This window comes from Nannobrachium achirus (assembly GCF_963921795.1).
Source record: "Nannobrachium achirus genome assembly, chromosome: 6".
NCBI classification, from domain to species: Eukaryota; Metazoa; Chordata; class Actinopteri; order Myctophiformes; family Myctophidae; genus Nannobrachium; species Nannobrachium achirus.
The window spans coordinates 57,100,091-57,119,284 of NC_137815.1; the positions used below are offsets into that span (position 1 = coordinate 57,100,091).

Here is a 19,194-nt window from a genome sequence, read left to right on the forward strand (position 1 = left end):
GTAGGATAGGCTTGTAATCTGTCTAACCCACACATTTATCAAGCAGCCAGAGTACATATTTGATGACGCAATCGTTTCATTAATGAAAATATTTTCACAATCTATATCAACTACTAAATCTATCTTGATAAACTCCCAAGGTGTACCATGGTGCAGGTGCTGCACTTCTAGTATCACATACGCCATGACATGTAAAAACCAGGCAAATGTCAAATAGACCAGTGTTTCTCAAACTTTCAAATTGCAAGGTCTCCCCAGACTCCCCCTTAACTCTGACAGTGTACAAATGGAACCAAATGGACCCGTTAGGGTTCATTTGGTTCCATTTGTACGCTGTCAGAGTTACAGACTTGTATGGGTCAATTTAGACCCCCATAAAGGATCCCATAAGAGTCCCTGGAATCCACTTTGAGAACCACTGAAATAGACACTTCTTGAACATTTATACAAGAAGAATCACATTTTATATCAAAATGTCATTTTGACTTGACTAATTTGTTTTCAAGCTCTGCCCACACCTCATCGTATAGATTTTCCATTGTTCTGAAATATTTTTCAGAAGACACTGAAAGACATTTTAAACTAGATACCATCATTTTAGTACTGGTCTACTTCTAGGGCCTGTTGCTCAGCCTGTAGACCACAGGGTGGCAGTAAAAACACCAGGGGTTGTGTTTGGGCAGACAGTGCTCCCTGCTGGCACTTCATGTCCCTACATGTTTGTGTAAATATTAGGAGGTTTAAAAGAACCAAGAGAAGGATAATTACCTATGGTTAAACTTAATGATTTGGACAGAAAGGACAATTCACTTTCCAGAGTTATGTGATTCTCTCTCAAATCTGGTGCCAGTAGGCAAACTCAACATTCTTGAATCACACCATAAAGAAGGCAAGGCAAAAGTAATAAAGGCAATTAAGGTATAAGTTTAATATTTTTGAAAAGTATGCATATACAAAGAACAAAGACTTCAGACAAAGCATTTGGTTTTGCCCAAAAAAACAAAAACAACAAAAGAAACAGGTTATAATTATAATACAGTCTTGGGCTGAACTTCAACACAACTCTAAGCCACCAGTAAAGAAAAACAAAATAACCAATCACAGATAATCTTTATCAAACAGTCTCTCTGCCATTGGAGGTTTCTTTCATGTACTCCACCAAACAGGTTTGCTTTATGTTAACTGGCAGATAAGAGTTCAGGTGAGTTCCAACCCCTAAAAGTAAAAAGGAGTTAAAGTAACCTCATTTTTAAAAATATAAAATTAAAAACAAACCGAACAGAAGAAAAAAAAATACAAAAAAAAAAACATAAGTTTTGGTAAAAACATCTGGAGCCTACATCAACATTGTGTGCCAGCTTACATTATTATTATATCTGTTAAACCTATCATCAAAACAGAGACCAAGGCTCGGCTACATGCAGTGCCATACCGTTAGAACGGGTAAGAGAGAGAGCCCATCCTGTCACACAGCAACGTACACTCTGCCTGGACAGGCTGTAGCTGTGTGATAAAACACCCAAGCCTGAGTAAGATCAGATCTACAAGTTCACAATGCCTGGCACTGCGACACATTGTGAGCTTGAAAATCTGCTATTTAGTAGCATGACAATGGTACGCAAGTCAATAAACAATAAGCATTAGTTGCATGCGGGTAGTTCATGTCAAGTGATCGATCGTCTAAAAGTCATGTTCCGAAGGTGGCGACTGGTGTACACCGAGGGCGTTTCTTTTGTACCCGTTCTCACAGTATGGCTACAACAATGGTTCAACGATATCCTGCCTACACTCCCTTGGTCCCTGGCAACACATTAAGAACACACCGCTTGTTCTGCTAACACTGTTTTAAAAGTTCCCTGCTTAAAAAAAGGCCAATTCCTGCGGTCCGCTCACAGACCCTTTTGCTATTGGTTTGCCTTTAGCTCTTCAGCGAACACTGCATTCCACATAGAACGCTAGTCAGCACCCTGAACGTCTACAGATGTGACAGGATTAGATGGTACAGAGCAGAGTGTTAAGTCCTAATAGAGCATGTAGGACATCAACTATGGTTCACATAATTATCCAATCCTTTCAGATGTGGACAGTTCTCTGGGTGGCCAACGCTTAGTGTCAGTCCACCTGGAATATGGAAGAAAGTTTTTCAGACTTCAATTGTGTTTGTTGAGGGAAGGGGAGGGCGGGTGTTGGCATACAAAAACAAAGAAGCACTACTTGTCAAGTACTGCAGGGAAGGATCGTGGGGACTAGGTGATGAGTGCGCTCGTCACAGGGCACAGATAAAGTAGCACTTATCAGGCAGGCAAAAGGGGGCAGGGCTTAACTCCGACAAAGCTTTTTATTGGCCAATGGCAGCTAAGTGGCGGCTGGACACCAAGAAGTGGATAGGCCACTACACTGACAAGATTCAACTCGACATACCTCTTGAATTCTACTTAAGCCTGGTGTATTTCACCATCCTGCTCAGAGCCCATCTGCAACCTGTTAGCAGGTGCAGGTTTGTCTTCTGCCTCCCAACAGGCCGGACTCAGATATAGGTGAAAGGAGCTTTGCGTTATTGCAGAGGGTTATCTGAAACTTAGTTGGTCGTCTGCTTTCTTAGTCTTTACTGTGGAGGACATAGCTGTGAACCAGCCTTAGCAGAGCAAGGGAAAGGGATGGAGAGGGTAAGGAAGGGAAGAATGTGTGTGCATGTATGTACATAAGGTAGGGTGTGTGTGTATGTGTGTGAGTGTGCGTGTGTGTGTGTGTGTGTGCATGTGTGTTGCGTGTATGCTTTCAGGGCGGGGTCACTCATAGCAGCACACATTTGCGCTTCTTCTTGGGCTCTGGGGGCTCCAACGCAGCCAATATCGCCTCATCAAACACATTCTTTAGGCCTTTCTGTGGACACAAACACACACAGGCTGAACGATGAGACAACACACTCTCATACACAGGTCAAATAAAGGGGTCAATGGGAGACAGTCAGAGGGAGGTAAGTCATAAGTGTAACATTATTCACCTAATGAACATCAGACAAACCAATAAGGCCTAGTCAGTTCAAAGACAACTAAATAAATAAAATAAATAATCCAGATATGTATGACTTTGTGGAAACTAATGTTGTGCAACATTTTATGTAATGTCGGTATTCTAATGATTTGCTTGAGTTGCTGCACACGTCACCAGCCAGTCTACAAGCTCACTTGTAGATCAGTTCTTTTCAGTGTACGACACAAGCAGCTAATGACCACCGTACACCAAACTGGCTGAGAAGACAGGAACACGCAACAAATGATTGTATCTCAGCGTGGGAAACTTGTCTGTGCCAGTGAAATCGCTTGAAAAGTAATTTCTGTAAATGTTGGCTTTAATATAACTCAGGCTTTGTGATAAAGAGACCAACACAAAACATGTTACTCTTGTTGACAGTGTGAGGTGCAGATTGGCTGTGACATTGGCTAGTCAAACAAGTGGAGGATCCACCCACCCCTATGAATGAACCAAATGAGATTCAAAAGTGTTGTTGCGTTGAGATGGATGTTATGAAAAGAGACAAGTGTTTGTTTGCCCCTGGGCAGAACAGTGTAAGAGCCTTACATTACATTAGCCTGATCATGTGAGGTCTAATACTGCAGTATGTTGGTGTATGCAGGGAACCCACAGGCCCCAGGGGCTCTAGTCAGCTCAGAGTACACTAGTCCTCTGTGGACTATAGAAAATTAACTGGGTAAGAAGAGAGAACAAGAGATATCAAGTTGATTTGACCTTTATTAATTTCACAAACCAGTACAATTATGGAAGATCTTTTTTCTTTTTATATATACCGGAGGATTTGCACTGCAGCAAATTGCACATAGTCATAGAGGATGAGTGGCCACAGAAATTGTGAACCATTATGATATTAAGCAAACTTCCAAGGAAAATAACATTGTTTGGTTATGAGCCCATATAAAACAAATGGTCAATATAGCTCAAGATGTGCCATATATTGCCTGCTTTCATGCTAGTTCCTTTAGTAGTTGGTATTGCAAAGATGGACAAAATCTCTATATATCACATTTGTACTAAACAGCAACCATAATCAGACATCTTGGCCTGTTAAATAATACATCAAACAGTAGTACAAAATTACATAAATGTTAGTTCATTAATGGAGGCACAGGTTGTATTAATGTGCAGATCTTTTAAGACTGATGAGCCCTGAAAAGTCACCACATCCACTCCAAACCCTCTCTACACAGACTACTATTAGTAAATGGGAAAGGAAAACCTAGAGTGACTGAAGCAACAATGGCCACATCCCAAACAGCATCCTACGTCCTCTATAGGTTTAGAGCTCTACTCTTGGCCACAGACCAAATATATGAGAAAGGACCAAAAGCAGAACCCTCTGTGGAGAATAATGAGACGGTCTGGTGATGTGTCTGACTGGAAGGTTATGATGTCAACTCAGCCTACTTAATGTTTAAGTTTTGGAAAGGAACCTGTGCAATTAGGAAAATCCGAAAACACAGACACAAGCTGTGGCGAGCTCTCAATACAAAGTAGCAGTGGGTGAGAGGAAGTGGAGGCAGGAAATGGGTTGCTGATTGGCATGTTGGTTACTTGGTTGTAAAGACGAGAAAATACTTGAAAAGCAGAAGCTAAGAAGGGGGGGGGGGGGACATTATAGAGAAGAGATGGTGAGTTAAAAAGGCAAGAGACAAGGTGGCTGAGGGGAAATGGTGGTGGAGCTCAGAGAACAATAGCAAGGAGAGCAAGAGAGAGGTGGTGAAGAGGAGTGGGCGACTTTAAAATATACAGCATTTCCTCTTTCTCTGGGTCTCAGGCGGCTCTAGGGCAGCAAGGATAGCTTCATCAAATACATTCTTCAGCCCTCGCTACAATGACAGAGGGGAGGGGAGAGAACAACAGCACTATTAGCACACTGCAAGCACACGCACAGCGACAGAGAGAGGGAGGTGGGTATAAGAGGAACATGGGTGAGCAAAGAGGAACACTGTATGAAACGCAAGTGGGACAGTAGAGGTAGAATTAACCACTGCGGAGATAAGTCGATCTGCAAGCTTGTTGAGCTTGTAGATCTGCTATGTTGGAAGACAAAATGTAAAAATTTTGACATTTGTTTTCCTATAATGACATGCCCAAAATAGGGATGCCAGGGTTAATGTGGTTAAAGAATGTATGTGGGAAACACATGACAAAAAGAGGAGTGTGCAGCTACGGAATAGACACAGAACACCAGTTCTGTTAGCTGGCCTGTGAAGCAGAGGTGTGGATGGAGGGATGCTCCCCAGACCGCAGAGGTAGAGGACAGGAAACAGGATATTACATCAGCAGCTGTGCAACAGCCCCTGTTGCACAGGCGGGGAGGGGGAGGGGGAGGGGGAGGGGGGGGCAGGAAGGAAGGAGCGGAGCACAGAAACTATTGTTCTCTTCCAGCAAGGCCCGTCCCCACAGCCTGGGACCCAGCGACCCACCCCCTGAGCCTGGTGTCACCTTCCTTCTCCCAGAGCTGATGTTACATGACCGCTTGTGAGGAGGCAATCACAGGAACATGGCCAGGGCCATGCCGAGTTGAGGCTCAGGGTAAACTAGCTCTCCCAGAAAGAAGAGGTGCTTCTCTCTCTCTCTCTCTATTGACAGCCTCAGCTGTGACAATACAATCAAGGTGTTGGTCAAATCAAAATAGGTTTACTGGCATTCATCTAGCAATTGTCTGTATTTAATTTTGGGTGCGCCAGGCCAGCTCAGTGATTAGCACTGTTGTTTCACATCAGTGACAATGTCCTAGGATTGAGCCAAACTGGGACCTTTGTGTGTGGAGTTTGCATGTCTTCCCTGTAACCAAAAGGCATTACGGTTAGTATGCTAGTGCCCTTGACCAAGGTTAATGACCAAAGAACTGCATCCTGGGCGCTACTCACTGCTACTAAATGTTTGGGTCCAGTGCTGAGGAGAACTTTCCCCACAGTGATCAATCACATTAACAGCCACAACCTTAAGATTTTTGCAAAACCTTCTCTTATAGTATCTGAACTCTCTTTTGAGCGCTATCCAAGATTTGATTTCATTAAGGATCCCCATTAGCTGATGCCATGGCAAACAAAGTATCAGCATTTAATTTTGATAAAGACAGCTAAAGATAGACACACGTAGTGTCACAATAGAATACATGCAGGAGAATCTGTGTTTCTCTCCAACAATAACAATTTTGAAACCTGACAGATACTTCATTATATCAGCAATCAAATGTTTTCCCTAGCATTACATTATAATCCGTTTCAAATCTGCAAACCACAACTGTGATCTAACTAAATATACTATGGCCTATACAGTACATTACATGTTTCTCCTGAACCATGGAACCTTTATGGGACTTGAATCAACAACCCACCTGACCTCATGAAATAAGACAGGACAGTGAGATAAAATATGGTCAACATTCAGATCAAAAATAGAGAAAGATTATGCTATGGGTCAGGGGACATGCAGTATGTTCCTCTTTACACCACTTTCTTGCCCTTTTACCTCTAAAGAATATACTGTACCGTATGTGAGTTGGGCGCAAACTGTGCCTAAACTTTTTTGATATTTTGTATTAGTGACTTTTTTGATATTTTGTATTAGTGAAAATAGTCAATCTACATCGACACGCTGTGAGCTTGTAGATTGGCTATTTGAATTATTTTGTTTTTCAAAATAGAAAAAAGTCAAAAAAGTAAGGGGTAAGGCACAAGTGATTGCTGTAATTTAAACGCAGAAGTCGTCAGTCTGCATAGTTCTTACCTGTGTGAGGGCTGAGCACTCCACGTATTTGACGGCCTTGAGGTCCCTGGCCAGTTTCTCGGCTGTTTCTGGAGTAATGGGCTTCTGCTTGTTCTTTGCCAACTTCTCTATAGTGGACGGGTCGTCCCGCAGGTCGATCTGAGTCCCCACCAGCAGGAAAGGCGTCTTTGGACAGTGGTGGGTGATCTCTGGTACCCACTGGACATCACACAAACACAGAGAAATGTAAGGATAAAAGAAAGCCTTGGTTCGCACATTTGTCTGTATTGGGTACGCTCAGACTACATTGTCACCGATGAAGCTGCATCATGTTGTTGTATTTGTCATAGATTTGAAGACCATTTAAAGTGGATTCAGTAAAATTTGTACAATTATATCGTGAAATGAACTCAGTTTAAAACCATTACTGCTTATAGGACTTTGGGTTGATTATATTTAATTAGAATGGTGCCCAAAACAAGGACATTACAGACTTAACAGAAAAATGCCCTACATATGGATTAATATTGCATCCAGGTTTTAATGTCAGTCAGGCAGGTGGTGAGGGTGTAGTGGGTGGTAGCAGTAATGGTTTTGGAGGTGAGGTAGAGCTATGTATTATCAGTGTAGCAGTGAAAAAGGAGGCTGTGAAGGCGAAGGATCTGTCCAACAAATTTCAACTGTTGTTTCTGTTAAACACATTTCACTTAACCTGTATTCTTATGTACTGCACCAGCAAATCATGAACATGCTTTCGTTTTAAGAAAGGTGCAACAGGCAAGCTAAAGACCAAACAAATGTGTAAGAGAATTATTGTCCTGCTTCAATTTAACGGTTAAATCTTACTTTCGTATTCGGATTTCAATGTTTGAGGAAGGATCAACAATAAACCAAATAAAGATGCAAACAGATATTGCACTATGCAGTAGCAATTGTGCAAATTCACTTGTGTGAAAACCACTTCTAAAACACTTGTTGGTTTTGAAATAATTTTGAAATGTGCAAACTGCTGTGTAAAAGGTTTCATTGTATTTGAGAGCTGCATGTTCTAAGAAAACATTTAGATCCTTTTTGTGTTTTGTATAAATGCTATTGAAATACTTCTTAATGTGAAATATACCGTATCCTGCTACGGTACAGAAAAATAAACCTAATTGCTTACTTCCCATCGTCTTTACTGCTTTCAAAAGTATATCTTATATTACATTTGTAAACTGCAGCCAGCGGTTTTTATTTGTCACCACACGACCAAATGCAGCACTCCAATTGGCTAGGACTGATCACGTGGCACACGGAGTTCCTAACCGGAAGTGCGTCCGGCGGTCAAATATGTCCGACCGGAAACGTGCGCTGCGGCACAATAGTTCCGCCACAATAGTTCCCCCCCCAATTTTTTTTTTTTTTTTTTACTTTCTTTTTTACTTTCTTTTTTTTTTTTTTTTACTAGATGTGAGCGGGCCGAAGGCCCGCGAACCTCTAGTGTATTACAATTTTGTTGTAGATAAAGTGAGAGACAGAGGAAAGAAGAAAAACCTGCCTTTTCTTTAACGTTTTCGAAAGAGGAGGGAGATACAACAGAGAAACAGACTAGGAAGACATCTGTCTGGGGATAACTCAGAGGTCGTAACCTGTCATAGTCCTCCTGACCTGGAGAAACCACACAAGCCAACACATGTTAAAAAACACACAAGTTTAACATCACATCAGTAATATAACACACTCTCACACAGACACATACGTATGCATGTCAGGCAGATCAGCTCAATAACCGGTCTACCAATCTATGGGCGGCACTTATAGGCTACTACAGAAAGCGTGTGTATCTGCACACGCTTCAATGCATCAACAGATATATTTCACCACTCACAATCTGAAATGTAGGCACGCTGCATTACACAGAGTACCACTTGTCAACTGTAGCATGTAACAAGAAAACACATACCCGCAGTATCAAACAAGCCCAAGGTGTAGGGCTCGCCTCCGATCATTACAGTTACAGCATAGTTATCAAACACCTACAGTTTGGAAAGAGGGAGGCAGAAAGACAAGTGGTTACAAATCAGTGTGGACTGGAGACACACACACAGTTATTTGATGGATGCATATAATCTCTTGGCTTCATCCACTGACCGTAGGTACATATTCCGAGGGGAACTTGTTTGTCGTATAAGAGATGAGCAGACAGGTTTTACCAACTGCTCCATCCCCGACTACAACACACTTGATGGTCTGCATAGCTGGATTTTACTTTACAACTCATTCAAGATCTGGAAAAGAGAGAAAAACAGGTTGTGTTCCATTAGTGAGGGGCTTTAGCAGAAGGATCACACGACAACAGGCTAACAACTGCCATGTGGTCAACAAGATAACTGGATTTGAGATTGAACAAAGAGATGAGCGAGAACAGGAGATGACCTTGAGAAGACTGCTCACTTTCTCTATGGCACTAAACAATTAAACAGGACGGCTGCCTAACTAAGCAGGTTGGAACAGTTGCTGGGAATATGCAGTACATCCACAAAAGACCCATTTTCAGTTTAGTTGGTATCATAGACAGAATCTGTGAGGAAAACATAAGGAGTATTTCAAACAAGGGGATTACTATGCCATGCCACTTGCAACATCGAGGCAGCACAATTTATAAGACTACAAGAGAAAAAATCACACTCGTGTGAACTGAGCGGTGGTGTGTGTGTGTGTGTGTGTGTGTGTGTGTGTGTGTGTGTGTGTGTGTGCAACAGCGCCCCTCCCTTAACATGTGTGGTCAGAAAAGGTTACTGCAGGCTACGGACACGGAGACAGACATACAGACAGACAGACAGACAGACCCACACACACAGCCACGTATAGGAGCGTTGTGACCACCGCTCAAAAACACTTCATGTGATTGTGAACCATGTCTCTACACTCCATCATGGTATATTATTCTGTTAACAAAAATACGAAAAAAGCTCCATTATTCCAAAGGTAATCAATCTAATCATTGACAGTGTTTGTTCAGTCACAGGGGGTTTTCCCATCTCTCCAGATCTTTAGTAAACAGAAAAGAAATGTTCAGGTTGTGATCATTTTATCCACTCAGGAGGGAGCACCCAACAAATATAATTTATTAGCTCCAGTACCACTTTTGTCTGCCAATTTATTTGTTGTATGAATGAATTCCAATTACACGTCTTTATCCTGTCAGAGTTTCTATACGCAAGTCCTGAACACTTTAGGCAACCCAGTCACTTTTTAACTACCAACAACTAGTCTAATCTAACGCTACGCAGACTGACTCACCACATTTTGTCCAGTGGGATAATTATTAATTTTGTGTGACACTTTAGGAACATGTTTTTTACAGCCTATTTTGATGTTATAGATTTTGTGGTGGTGCCGGAAACATTGAATATTTGATACATATTGAATGAATTAATCCAGCCAGTTTGTGGCTCTGGATAGAGAAGGCGGTTCAGCTGTCACTAGAGCACGGCACGCATCTGCACATCAAAGCATTGCGCATCCCACATTAGAATGAAACGCTTGTAGAATAATTCATGTGTTAAATCCAGTCTGACTGCTGACGGTCATTTTGAAAGAAATGTGAAACACTGCTAGAGTATTTTATGAGTTACAATTATATACCATATTTGAATTACGGTAATATATTTATATAAAATATTAGATTTTCGGTTACCGTAATTAGTCCTAAACAGATGGTGGTTTCATTTATAGCGTTTAAACATACAATTCCTAGAAAATACAGTCCAGAAATGCTGTCTGACTATAAGTTGGATAATGTGTACATGGCATTAGTTCCGCCTCACTCACTTTGCTTTGATGCTGTGCTATTCTTGGATCCACAATAATAACCCACCCCCACGTACACACAATCCAGAGCCACTGCCAGCAACACAGTAACAGTAACAAAATTGTCACTTGCTAAAACGAATGAAAGATTTAACTGTGCAATGTAGAGACTTGCATGGAGAGGTATGCAAGTTTTGTTTCCACACAAACACATTTGGGGCAGGCACTAATCGTCAATCCGCTGCATAGCTCCGAAAGCTCATCTGTGTTAGCACAGGAGCTGTACAAATAATGCTGAGCCCGAGACCATTGTTTTAAAGTTGCAGTTCACACGTCAAACTTGAGCAGAAATAGAAACGTTTGATCAAAATGGCCTGTGACAAGTATGACCCCTGGAATCAAGCACCTGATGTCATCATCTTCATCATAACCTTTATTTCGAGTACAGTTGAGGGGCAGGCCCTCATTTTCAGTGTAGCCGAGATACAGAACACAAAATTCAACAGGTAGAGAGACATTCATATACACATATACAGCATTATTAAAATACATGAATCAGAAGACAAAAAATATCAATACTCAGACAAAACTAAAACAGATAAACCAAAAATATAATAAAGCAGAGGTACTTCAGGTGCTTATGCATGCCATTGAAGAGGTTCAGCAGACTAATGGTTGTGTTTTATCAGTCATACCAAAGGCAAAAATCGTAGAGCTGCTTGTTGCCAAATGCCAATATCAAACGTTTTGGTGCATAGCCATTAGCCTGCCTCCCTCTTGAACCAGTTATTATACATACTAGTGTTCGACAGTCATACATTATTGAACACAGACATAATTCCATTTTTGTGGATAAACAAACTCCTTGTGCTTTTAAACTTAACATCCCCATTCCCCTCCACCAACTGCATACTGTTTACACATTGATTCATACTCCATCATAAATGGGTATATTGTCGTCATACGTCAAAAAAAAGCAGATCTACAAGCTTCTGTGGCCTACAGGCTCCGTCTACACCAGAAAAGAGATTTAGCGATGATCAGTCTGGCGGATCAGTGAGATTAGCTCCGGAGACACATACACAGACTGACCCTCTTGCCTCTTCCACCATATTCCTGCAGATAGAGCCAGCCACACTGTAAACATCCATCTTAAATCTTTCGATTAGGCTCTCTTAAAAATACAATGTCCTCCTTGCTGTTTTTTAACGGTGTGGCATGATGGCAGGAGAAAACTCCATAATGAGGCTGGCTACCTCTGTGTACTCATACTCATCATGCACTGAACTGATGATGATGATGATGCACACCCTATGCTGCAGTCTTATTCAATTTTACCCAGTAAAGGCCCATTTCCACTGGGCCAGAAACAAACAGATACAAAATATACTGTATGTCTCCATTGAAGTGGATGGTAAGATACAGATAAAGAATATCTGTGACAGATATTTTGTATCTGTATCTTACCATCCACTTCAATGACAACAACCAAATAACAAATGAACATCTTTCAGTTTTAATTTGGTTGTATGCGCTCTATTTGGCACACACTAATTACCAAATGCAGTGCCAAATATAGCCAAAAACTAGTAAGAAGTATTTTCAGACCAAATTACTCTCCAAATATGAGCAGCAGTTATGTGAGCACGGTCCTCCACCAGGCTTGTTACAATTCAACCTTCCTTTCGATCTCTTTCTCTAGATGATTTAGCATAGTACACATACAGTATATACACCATGTAAAATACTGTGTACAAGAAACTCTGGCACAATGCACATCTGACATGTTGTGCGCTCCCTAAGGTTAACTGCGACTTCACATAATACTCGCTGTGTGTGGTGTCAATTAATAAATAAAAACAAAAGAAAAGGCTAAAAGTCAAAGTCAAAACTTCATCACAGACTAACATACAGCATTTCCTGCCATATCGATTCCAGACAGTAGCCTCTGTCGATACACTTATCGACAAGAATGGCGATACGATATATTGCCAATTTGCCATATCATTTTTAGCACATAAGATCGGCCTTGGTGATCTGTGATTATCCGTGTTCGATCACACAGAGCATCCCTAATAAGGTGCTAATAACTGCACAACTCTATGATTTAACTTTTAGCCTAACCTCAAAAGATGAAATTAAATTGAACCCAAACCTGTTGGAGCTGGGCTTAGATGTCAAGCTCTGTTGAACATAGGGCTGCTTGTTGATGTACCTCTGTTTATTTGTCCACTGTCCAGTGATTAATAACAAGAGTCCTCTATCTGGGGGTCAAAGGGCAAGGCGGACTGGCCAGATGTCCATTCTTTTCATAATTTAATACAGAGAATCTCAAAGGCAGATGCAGAATGATCCTACAGACAGTGCTGCCAGAAAATCGTACGGGGAACAAATGGGAAGTAGAATGTCCTTCACACACGTAGGTACACACACCTAGGTTGTGCTACAATAAGCTTAACAATCTGTCAGAGATGGAGTTGGGGGTGGGTGTGGGGATAGAAAGAAGGAAGGTAGGCTACATCCCAAAATGCCTCCTGTTTATATATTTGCCATGGAGCAATTTGAACATAAACAATACTACAACACAACAATAAACCTAAACTTCAATAGCAAAGATAAGTCAGCATACAGACGGTACACTCCTCAGCGTGCATTTATCCATAAAAACTTAAGAAGTCAAATGTAACCAAATGGACCATTATGGGCCCATTTGTTCACTGAATTAAATTAACACAGACTGGACATACTGTGTATATCATTGCCTTTCATAAATCATGGATGGTGCTTTATATGTAATATGCAGTGCTAAAACACGCTTCCTATGGGCGGCCCTTGTGATTAAATGGCAATCAAAGATGCAAGACCTCTCTCCAATGCTGAATGAAGTGACCCACGATGGTGATGGGACCCGGAGAGAGAAGTACTACTGAAATAATCAGACATTCTATCAGATATTGATACGTTTTTTTATCCATGTTTTTTTTGTTGCTCTTTGGAAATTCGAAATCCGCAAAAATGTTTTTCAGGCCAAGGAGAGAGAGACAGAGAGAGAGCAAGGGACCCAGTGGCGACAGTTGCGAAAATCGGGAAAAATCTACCCGGGTCCAAAAACAGCAGTGTGCAAACGGGACTGACATAAAGTGAGGACGATTTTTTTATTTACAATTCGTGCCGATATTTGGCAGAAGAAGAAAAAAACGCAGCAGTGTGCAAAGACCTTTACTCTAAAATATCCATGATTTGCTGACATTTCTGTCGATGAACTTGTCTTATTATACAGTACGTGGCAAGCCTGCACCAAACGTAAACAACACCATAGAAGAGAACATATGGCACTCTTAATTCTAGACGTGCTGCAAGTAGACCAAATCACCTGCACTGTGGGCCTGTGGCTGTCAAGTAGCTAAGTAACAGCTTCTCATCTGAAGGAATGGCAATGTCCTCTGTCCGAGGGAATGAGGCTGCTAGATCCTTAGCAAAGCTCTCTTTTATGTGACAGATGACAGTTCGCACCCCCTTGTTCCTACATATTGGGTGAGCAGACCTCCCATCCCTCTCTCCCAACAGTGGGTCACTGCAGCTTTAAGCTGGAGCAGCATAACGTCATCTGTTAGTCGTGCTGCACAGCACCATTTAGCTAGCTAGGACATGAGATGACCATAGGTATCAATCTAGGAACATTAATGCTACCATGACAATTATGATTCTTTTTTTTTAATATATATATAATTTTTATCCCAGGATTTTGTAACCCATTTTTCTCCCAGTGCCAATTGCCTATGTAATCCTGGGCTCTGCTCTCCCTCTGCCGCGCCTGGGGAGACAACGGACTGACCCCATGCTTCCTTCTATGCATGAGGAGTCCAAGTTGCTTCTTTTCACCTGACAGTGGGGATTTCCCCGGTTTGGACGTAGCGTGTGGATGGAACACGTTATTCCAAACAGTTCCTCTCCCCTCCATCAGGCGCCCCGGCTGGCCAGGGGGAGGCAGTATAGAGAACAGGATTACTGCATGTTTTTGTGAGGGTATCTACCCTAGGAGACACTGGGAGAACATGCAAACTCCACACAGAAAGGCCCTATCGCCAACCCCACCTAGGGTGTGGGCGCTGATGACGCGGAGGGAGGAACACACCCCCAGCACCCACAGCGTCCCCGGTGGGAATTGAACCCAGGAACTTTTAAGTGTGAAGCGAAGCGCTAACCACTGCGCCACCGTGCCCCAATTATGATTCTTATTTTTTTTTTTAAGTACTGATCCTGAGAGTAGAATCATTGTGAGCATGTATTGCACACTGAAACACAATGGTTAGATGGCAGTATAGATAAAATGAAAAGTAATATCATTTAAGCCTACATAGGAGGTCAGCATAACATTTTTCTGGAATATTAAAGAACACAATTTGACTGCAGACTACAGAGTAGTACAGGAAATCAACACAGCTTTGCAGCTAACTTTGATAGAGCTGTATTAATACCCGGTGCCTAAAACAGCAATTCACAAATAAGGCAGGATCCCCACTAGCAACAACCCCCCACATCCCAGACTCCACATGAAGGCAGCTTTTTCTACACGCCTTTGCCAGAATCAAATCATACGTTCTTCCTGCACAAAATGCTCCCCATTCTTGAGTTGGTTGCAGCTCCAATATGTTAAGATAAAGATACAGACACGTCATTCACAAAAGCTCTGCAGACCAAATCATCCTCAGTCTGTCCTCTACATAAATGTCTGCACTAAGCCTATGCACAGCTCTGCATCACTGGGGGAGGGAGGTGCATAGCAGAGAGGGAAACAGCAGCAGAGACCCTGAGGTTGTCATTTCAACAGCAGTTATTATGACCATAGGGAGAGTGTGGGTTAGGCTAGAGGGGAAGTCCAGCACAGTCATTCAGACTGTTGTGTTCATTCAATTCATCCTCCTTAAAAGATCAAATCCGATTCAGTTTGAATCCAGGTAGGCCTATAGATCAACAGAGCTAAAGCTTCCTCGCCAACTGTCAAAACTGTGTCCATGGGAAAATGGGAGCTATCCACATCTCTCCATTTCAGTTGAAAGTTTAATTTCTCTTCAAATGTGCACCGCAGCATGCATTGAGTGAATACTTTAATAACAGTTTGCAAAAAAGCACTAGACAGCATCTAAACTCAGCACACAACTCTTGTCTTTCTGGTACAATTTAATCAATCCGCTGTATTGGATCCGCTGTATTGGATCAGGATGCTCCATATAGGCATGTTTGTTGTCATGTACCCGTCCACTCTAAACGTCTGTTGTATGCAACAGGACCTGACTGCAGTTGTAAGCCCAACCCTTTGTGCTGTCACCTATCTTTATCCAAATGGTTAAGCAACCAGTGAGACTTTCTCAGATTATTAGCCAATTACTAGCTTGTATTTTTCCTAGCCTTCAAATTATTTTCATGGTTAATGCAAAAAGCATTTTTAGAAGCCCTACCTACTCATTTAGCCAGAGGCCTTCCATTCACTTAAAGCTATTGATACTGAAGAACCGCATCTAGTATGTAGTAACTCCATAACAAATTATGCATTTTAGCAAGTTAAAAAAAGAAGATTTAGGTAGTTACTATTCCTCAATTCAATATTTTCAAAACACTTTGCATCTGATTTGCTTGTTAATGCAAGCAGTGGATAGGCTATTGCCTATATCCATTGTTTGCATGAACAGTTTAGACGTTTAGTCACAGTTACTTTAGCCAATAAGTAAAACTGTTATGTAGAAAGTGACATTTCTACATCACACCATCTTCAAGCAAGACATTTGACTGGTACACAAGACAGCATAGGGATAGGCTAAAGGCTCAAAACACGTGAAAGCAGCTCAGTGGCCTGTGTCATCCCTTGATTTTCCTCACACAACAGCATATGGCACTTCCTGCCCTGCAGGGCCGGTAATGTTTTGCAAACTGTGGCCTACTTTAAGTACAATGTGTAACTACCCAGAACTAGAAAGACTTGCATCCATGATGAACACAGACAACTCTGACAATATCTCAACACGTTCTTGCAACAGCAGAGCAGACAGCCTTTTCAGTTAAGCTTAGATGTGTTGGGAGGATGGCCACAGCTGCAGTAATGACTCCAGACTTAATCCACTCATTTGTGTTTGTAGGCCAGCCAGCACTGAAAGCAGGGCAGCCTATGGGCCTGCAGTGAAAGCTGCTGAGTTTCAGTTTTCTAGGATGACAGTGTGACAGATGCTGGCACTTAAAACAGAACACACATAGCTGCTAATTGGAAATAAGCACTGGATTGGACACAAGTGCATCGAACCCACGGAATTAACTTAAAAACACAAATGAGCTAATGATAAAATGGGAAGCATCTATTATAACTGCACAATGAATAGTACAGTCAAAAGCCCCAAGGCTCAAAACAATGCAGTGTATTGAGTCACTTCACAAACGATAGGCTACAGCAAGGTGCTGACTGGCTTTACTACCGGATTTACTCACTTTAAATTCCTCTGTGATTGGTCCCAGTTTGCCTGAAAGCTTTCTTATTACAAGCTCTTTTCACAGACAAGACCCGGTGATGCACATACACAGGCCTGACCCAGAAAAGGATATGGTATTATGCCTATTTACACAGCTGATGCGATATTTACAGTGTCAAACATATGAAACAACTAGCCAAAGATTCGCATATGCTGTAACATTATTATAAACAAATGATGGGTGCCATCAATGAATCTGATACCAAGTTACTGTTCTGCTTAAATATCAGTACATTTTCGCTAAAGAAAATGGAATACGCAGCTATTATTGCTCAATTCTATCTACATTTTCCTAAGTCATTGCAACACCACAACTCAAAGCTAGTTGTGTTATTATAGAGTAGAGTTATTATTATGCTCCCGACTCGATCTAGCTTACCTGGAATGGCTAACTATCATCAAGTATAACTGGCAACAGTTAAACATCATGATACGTATCCGTAGCCTAGTTATTATTATTACCAATTACGAATTTCAGCGTTAGCAGAAAAACGTCAAGGTTGACAACTATGAATCTTTGATTGTAAAAATGGCTGACGTTAAAGCATTGGTTCTCAAAGTGGGGTCCGGTGCCCCCTAGGGGTCCTTGAGGGAGTTCCAGGGGGTCCTCAGCTAAATTAGTTAGGAACCAAATGGACCCTTATGGGTCTGTAACTCAGTGTACAAATGGAACCAAGTGGGGTCCATTATTAACATTGATTTTACAAAACACATTGGGGTCTCAGAGATAGAAATATACCATTACGGCCGTTGTCAATAGTGGATGTCAAACTGGGGTTCCTTGGAATTAATACAGCTGAGAATCACTGCAAGAGCTGTAACATCTTCTCTTATGGGGGTTCCTTGCATATCTTTACAAATGGGGGTCCGCGGGCTAATAAGTGTCAAATTGGGGGTCCTTGACATGAGAAAGTCTGAGAAGCACTGCGTTAAAGTACTAGCCCGGCGACGATACTTGACATAGTACTGTTACCGCACCACAGCCCCACCTCGAGGCACGTCGCGCTAACGTCAGCTACCATGAACTATTGCTGCTTAACTGCCGTTGCTCCCTTTCCCTTTACTGTCAAAACGACCCACATAAATGACGCACACAACAATGTTTTAACATTTTAGCAAGAAGGACTTCACAAAGGGTCTCTTGGCAAACCGGTGTTAATTAACACACCGCAACACTTCTCCCTACTAGCCGGGGTCGTTACTAACCTAGTTAGCCCAGCTGAGCTAACGTTAGCGGATGCTGTTGCTGAATGAGACAGGCATAAACTATTGTGAGATTTGTGACCAGAACCTCAACATGGCCATATCACACTAATAGCAGTAGTCTAACTATTAGCAAACACAGCATTAATCGTTACATTCAGACAAAAATGAAAAGAATGAAAAGGAGAGATTTGTTTTCCGTACCGTATCCTCTGTTTGTGTCTGTGTGAGCCGGGCGTTGGCAGGCTGACGCTAGGGGCTTCCCACTCAGCAGAACAGGGACACGTCGCGTACGTCGTCACTCGGCGTCAACGTTCACCAGTTTTCAACATGATTTGGGTTAAACTTTTAACTGAAAATCGATGTATTTTATTTTACGATTTCAATTTCACACCTATGCTTGCGAGAACCCCAGTCAGAAACTAAATGTGTTTTTGCCCAATGTATAATAACTATGAAATGAGTATGGAGTAACATTGGAGTTTAAAGCGTAATCAAACATTTTGTTAAATGTTTATATCCCATTCTGATATTACCAGTTATTTCCCCATGAAGTTATATATTTTTATATTATATTTGTGTAACATTTCACATAGTGGAATTACACTATAACACATAACAGATTTGCTGTAAGAATTGCTAAACATTTGGAAATTATTAAAAAAATGCACATTACTTTGGGGTCAGGTATTCCATCTCACACATTAGCTTAACAGCTTTTCACATTACAGTATGCTTTCGGTTAAGCTGTACCCAACCCACACAGTTTTTAATAGTGCTTTAAATAGTTGTTTCAAATAGGGTTTTACCTTATTTAATGGTCTGTGGCTTTTCCTAAAACTTCTTAAAGGCTGTGCTGTCTCTGAACTTACAATAAAACCACAAACTACAGTACTATAAACAAACAGTATCTTAAAAGTTGTCTTGA

At 41.6% G+C, this 19,194-nt stretch overlaps 1 protein-coding gene across 2 annotated transcripts; it reads right to left on the bottom strand.

The window, feature by feature from the left end:
• Positions 1 to 927: 927 nt before the first annotated feature.
• Positions 928 to 18,513, bottom strand: cdc42 (cell division cycle 42). Of its 2 annotated transcripts, none has more exons than XM_080728822.1 (6): positions 18,471 to 18,513; positions 8,884 to 9,020; positions 8,696 to 8,768; positions 8,291 to 8,400; positions 6,775 to 6,972; positions 928 to 2,883 (listed from the first exon to the last, which is right to left on the bottom strand). In XM_080728822.1, the coding sequence occupies exons 2-6, from the start codon at positions 8,986 to 8,988 to the stop codon at positions 2,794 to 2,796; spliced, it is 576 nt and encodes a 191-aa protein (XP_080584948.1). In that variant the 5' UTR covers positions 8,989 to 9,020; positions 18,471 to 18,513; the 3' UTR covers positions 928 to 2,793. The 2 variants fall into 2 exon arrangements, with proteins under 2 accessions (XP_080584948.1, XP_080584949.1); XM_080728823.1 differs by lacking the exon at positions 928 to 2,883 and adding an exon at positions 4,295 to 4,865.
• Positions 18,514 to 19,194: the final 681 nt, after the last annotated feature.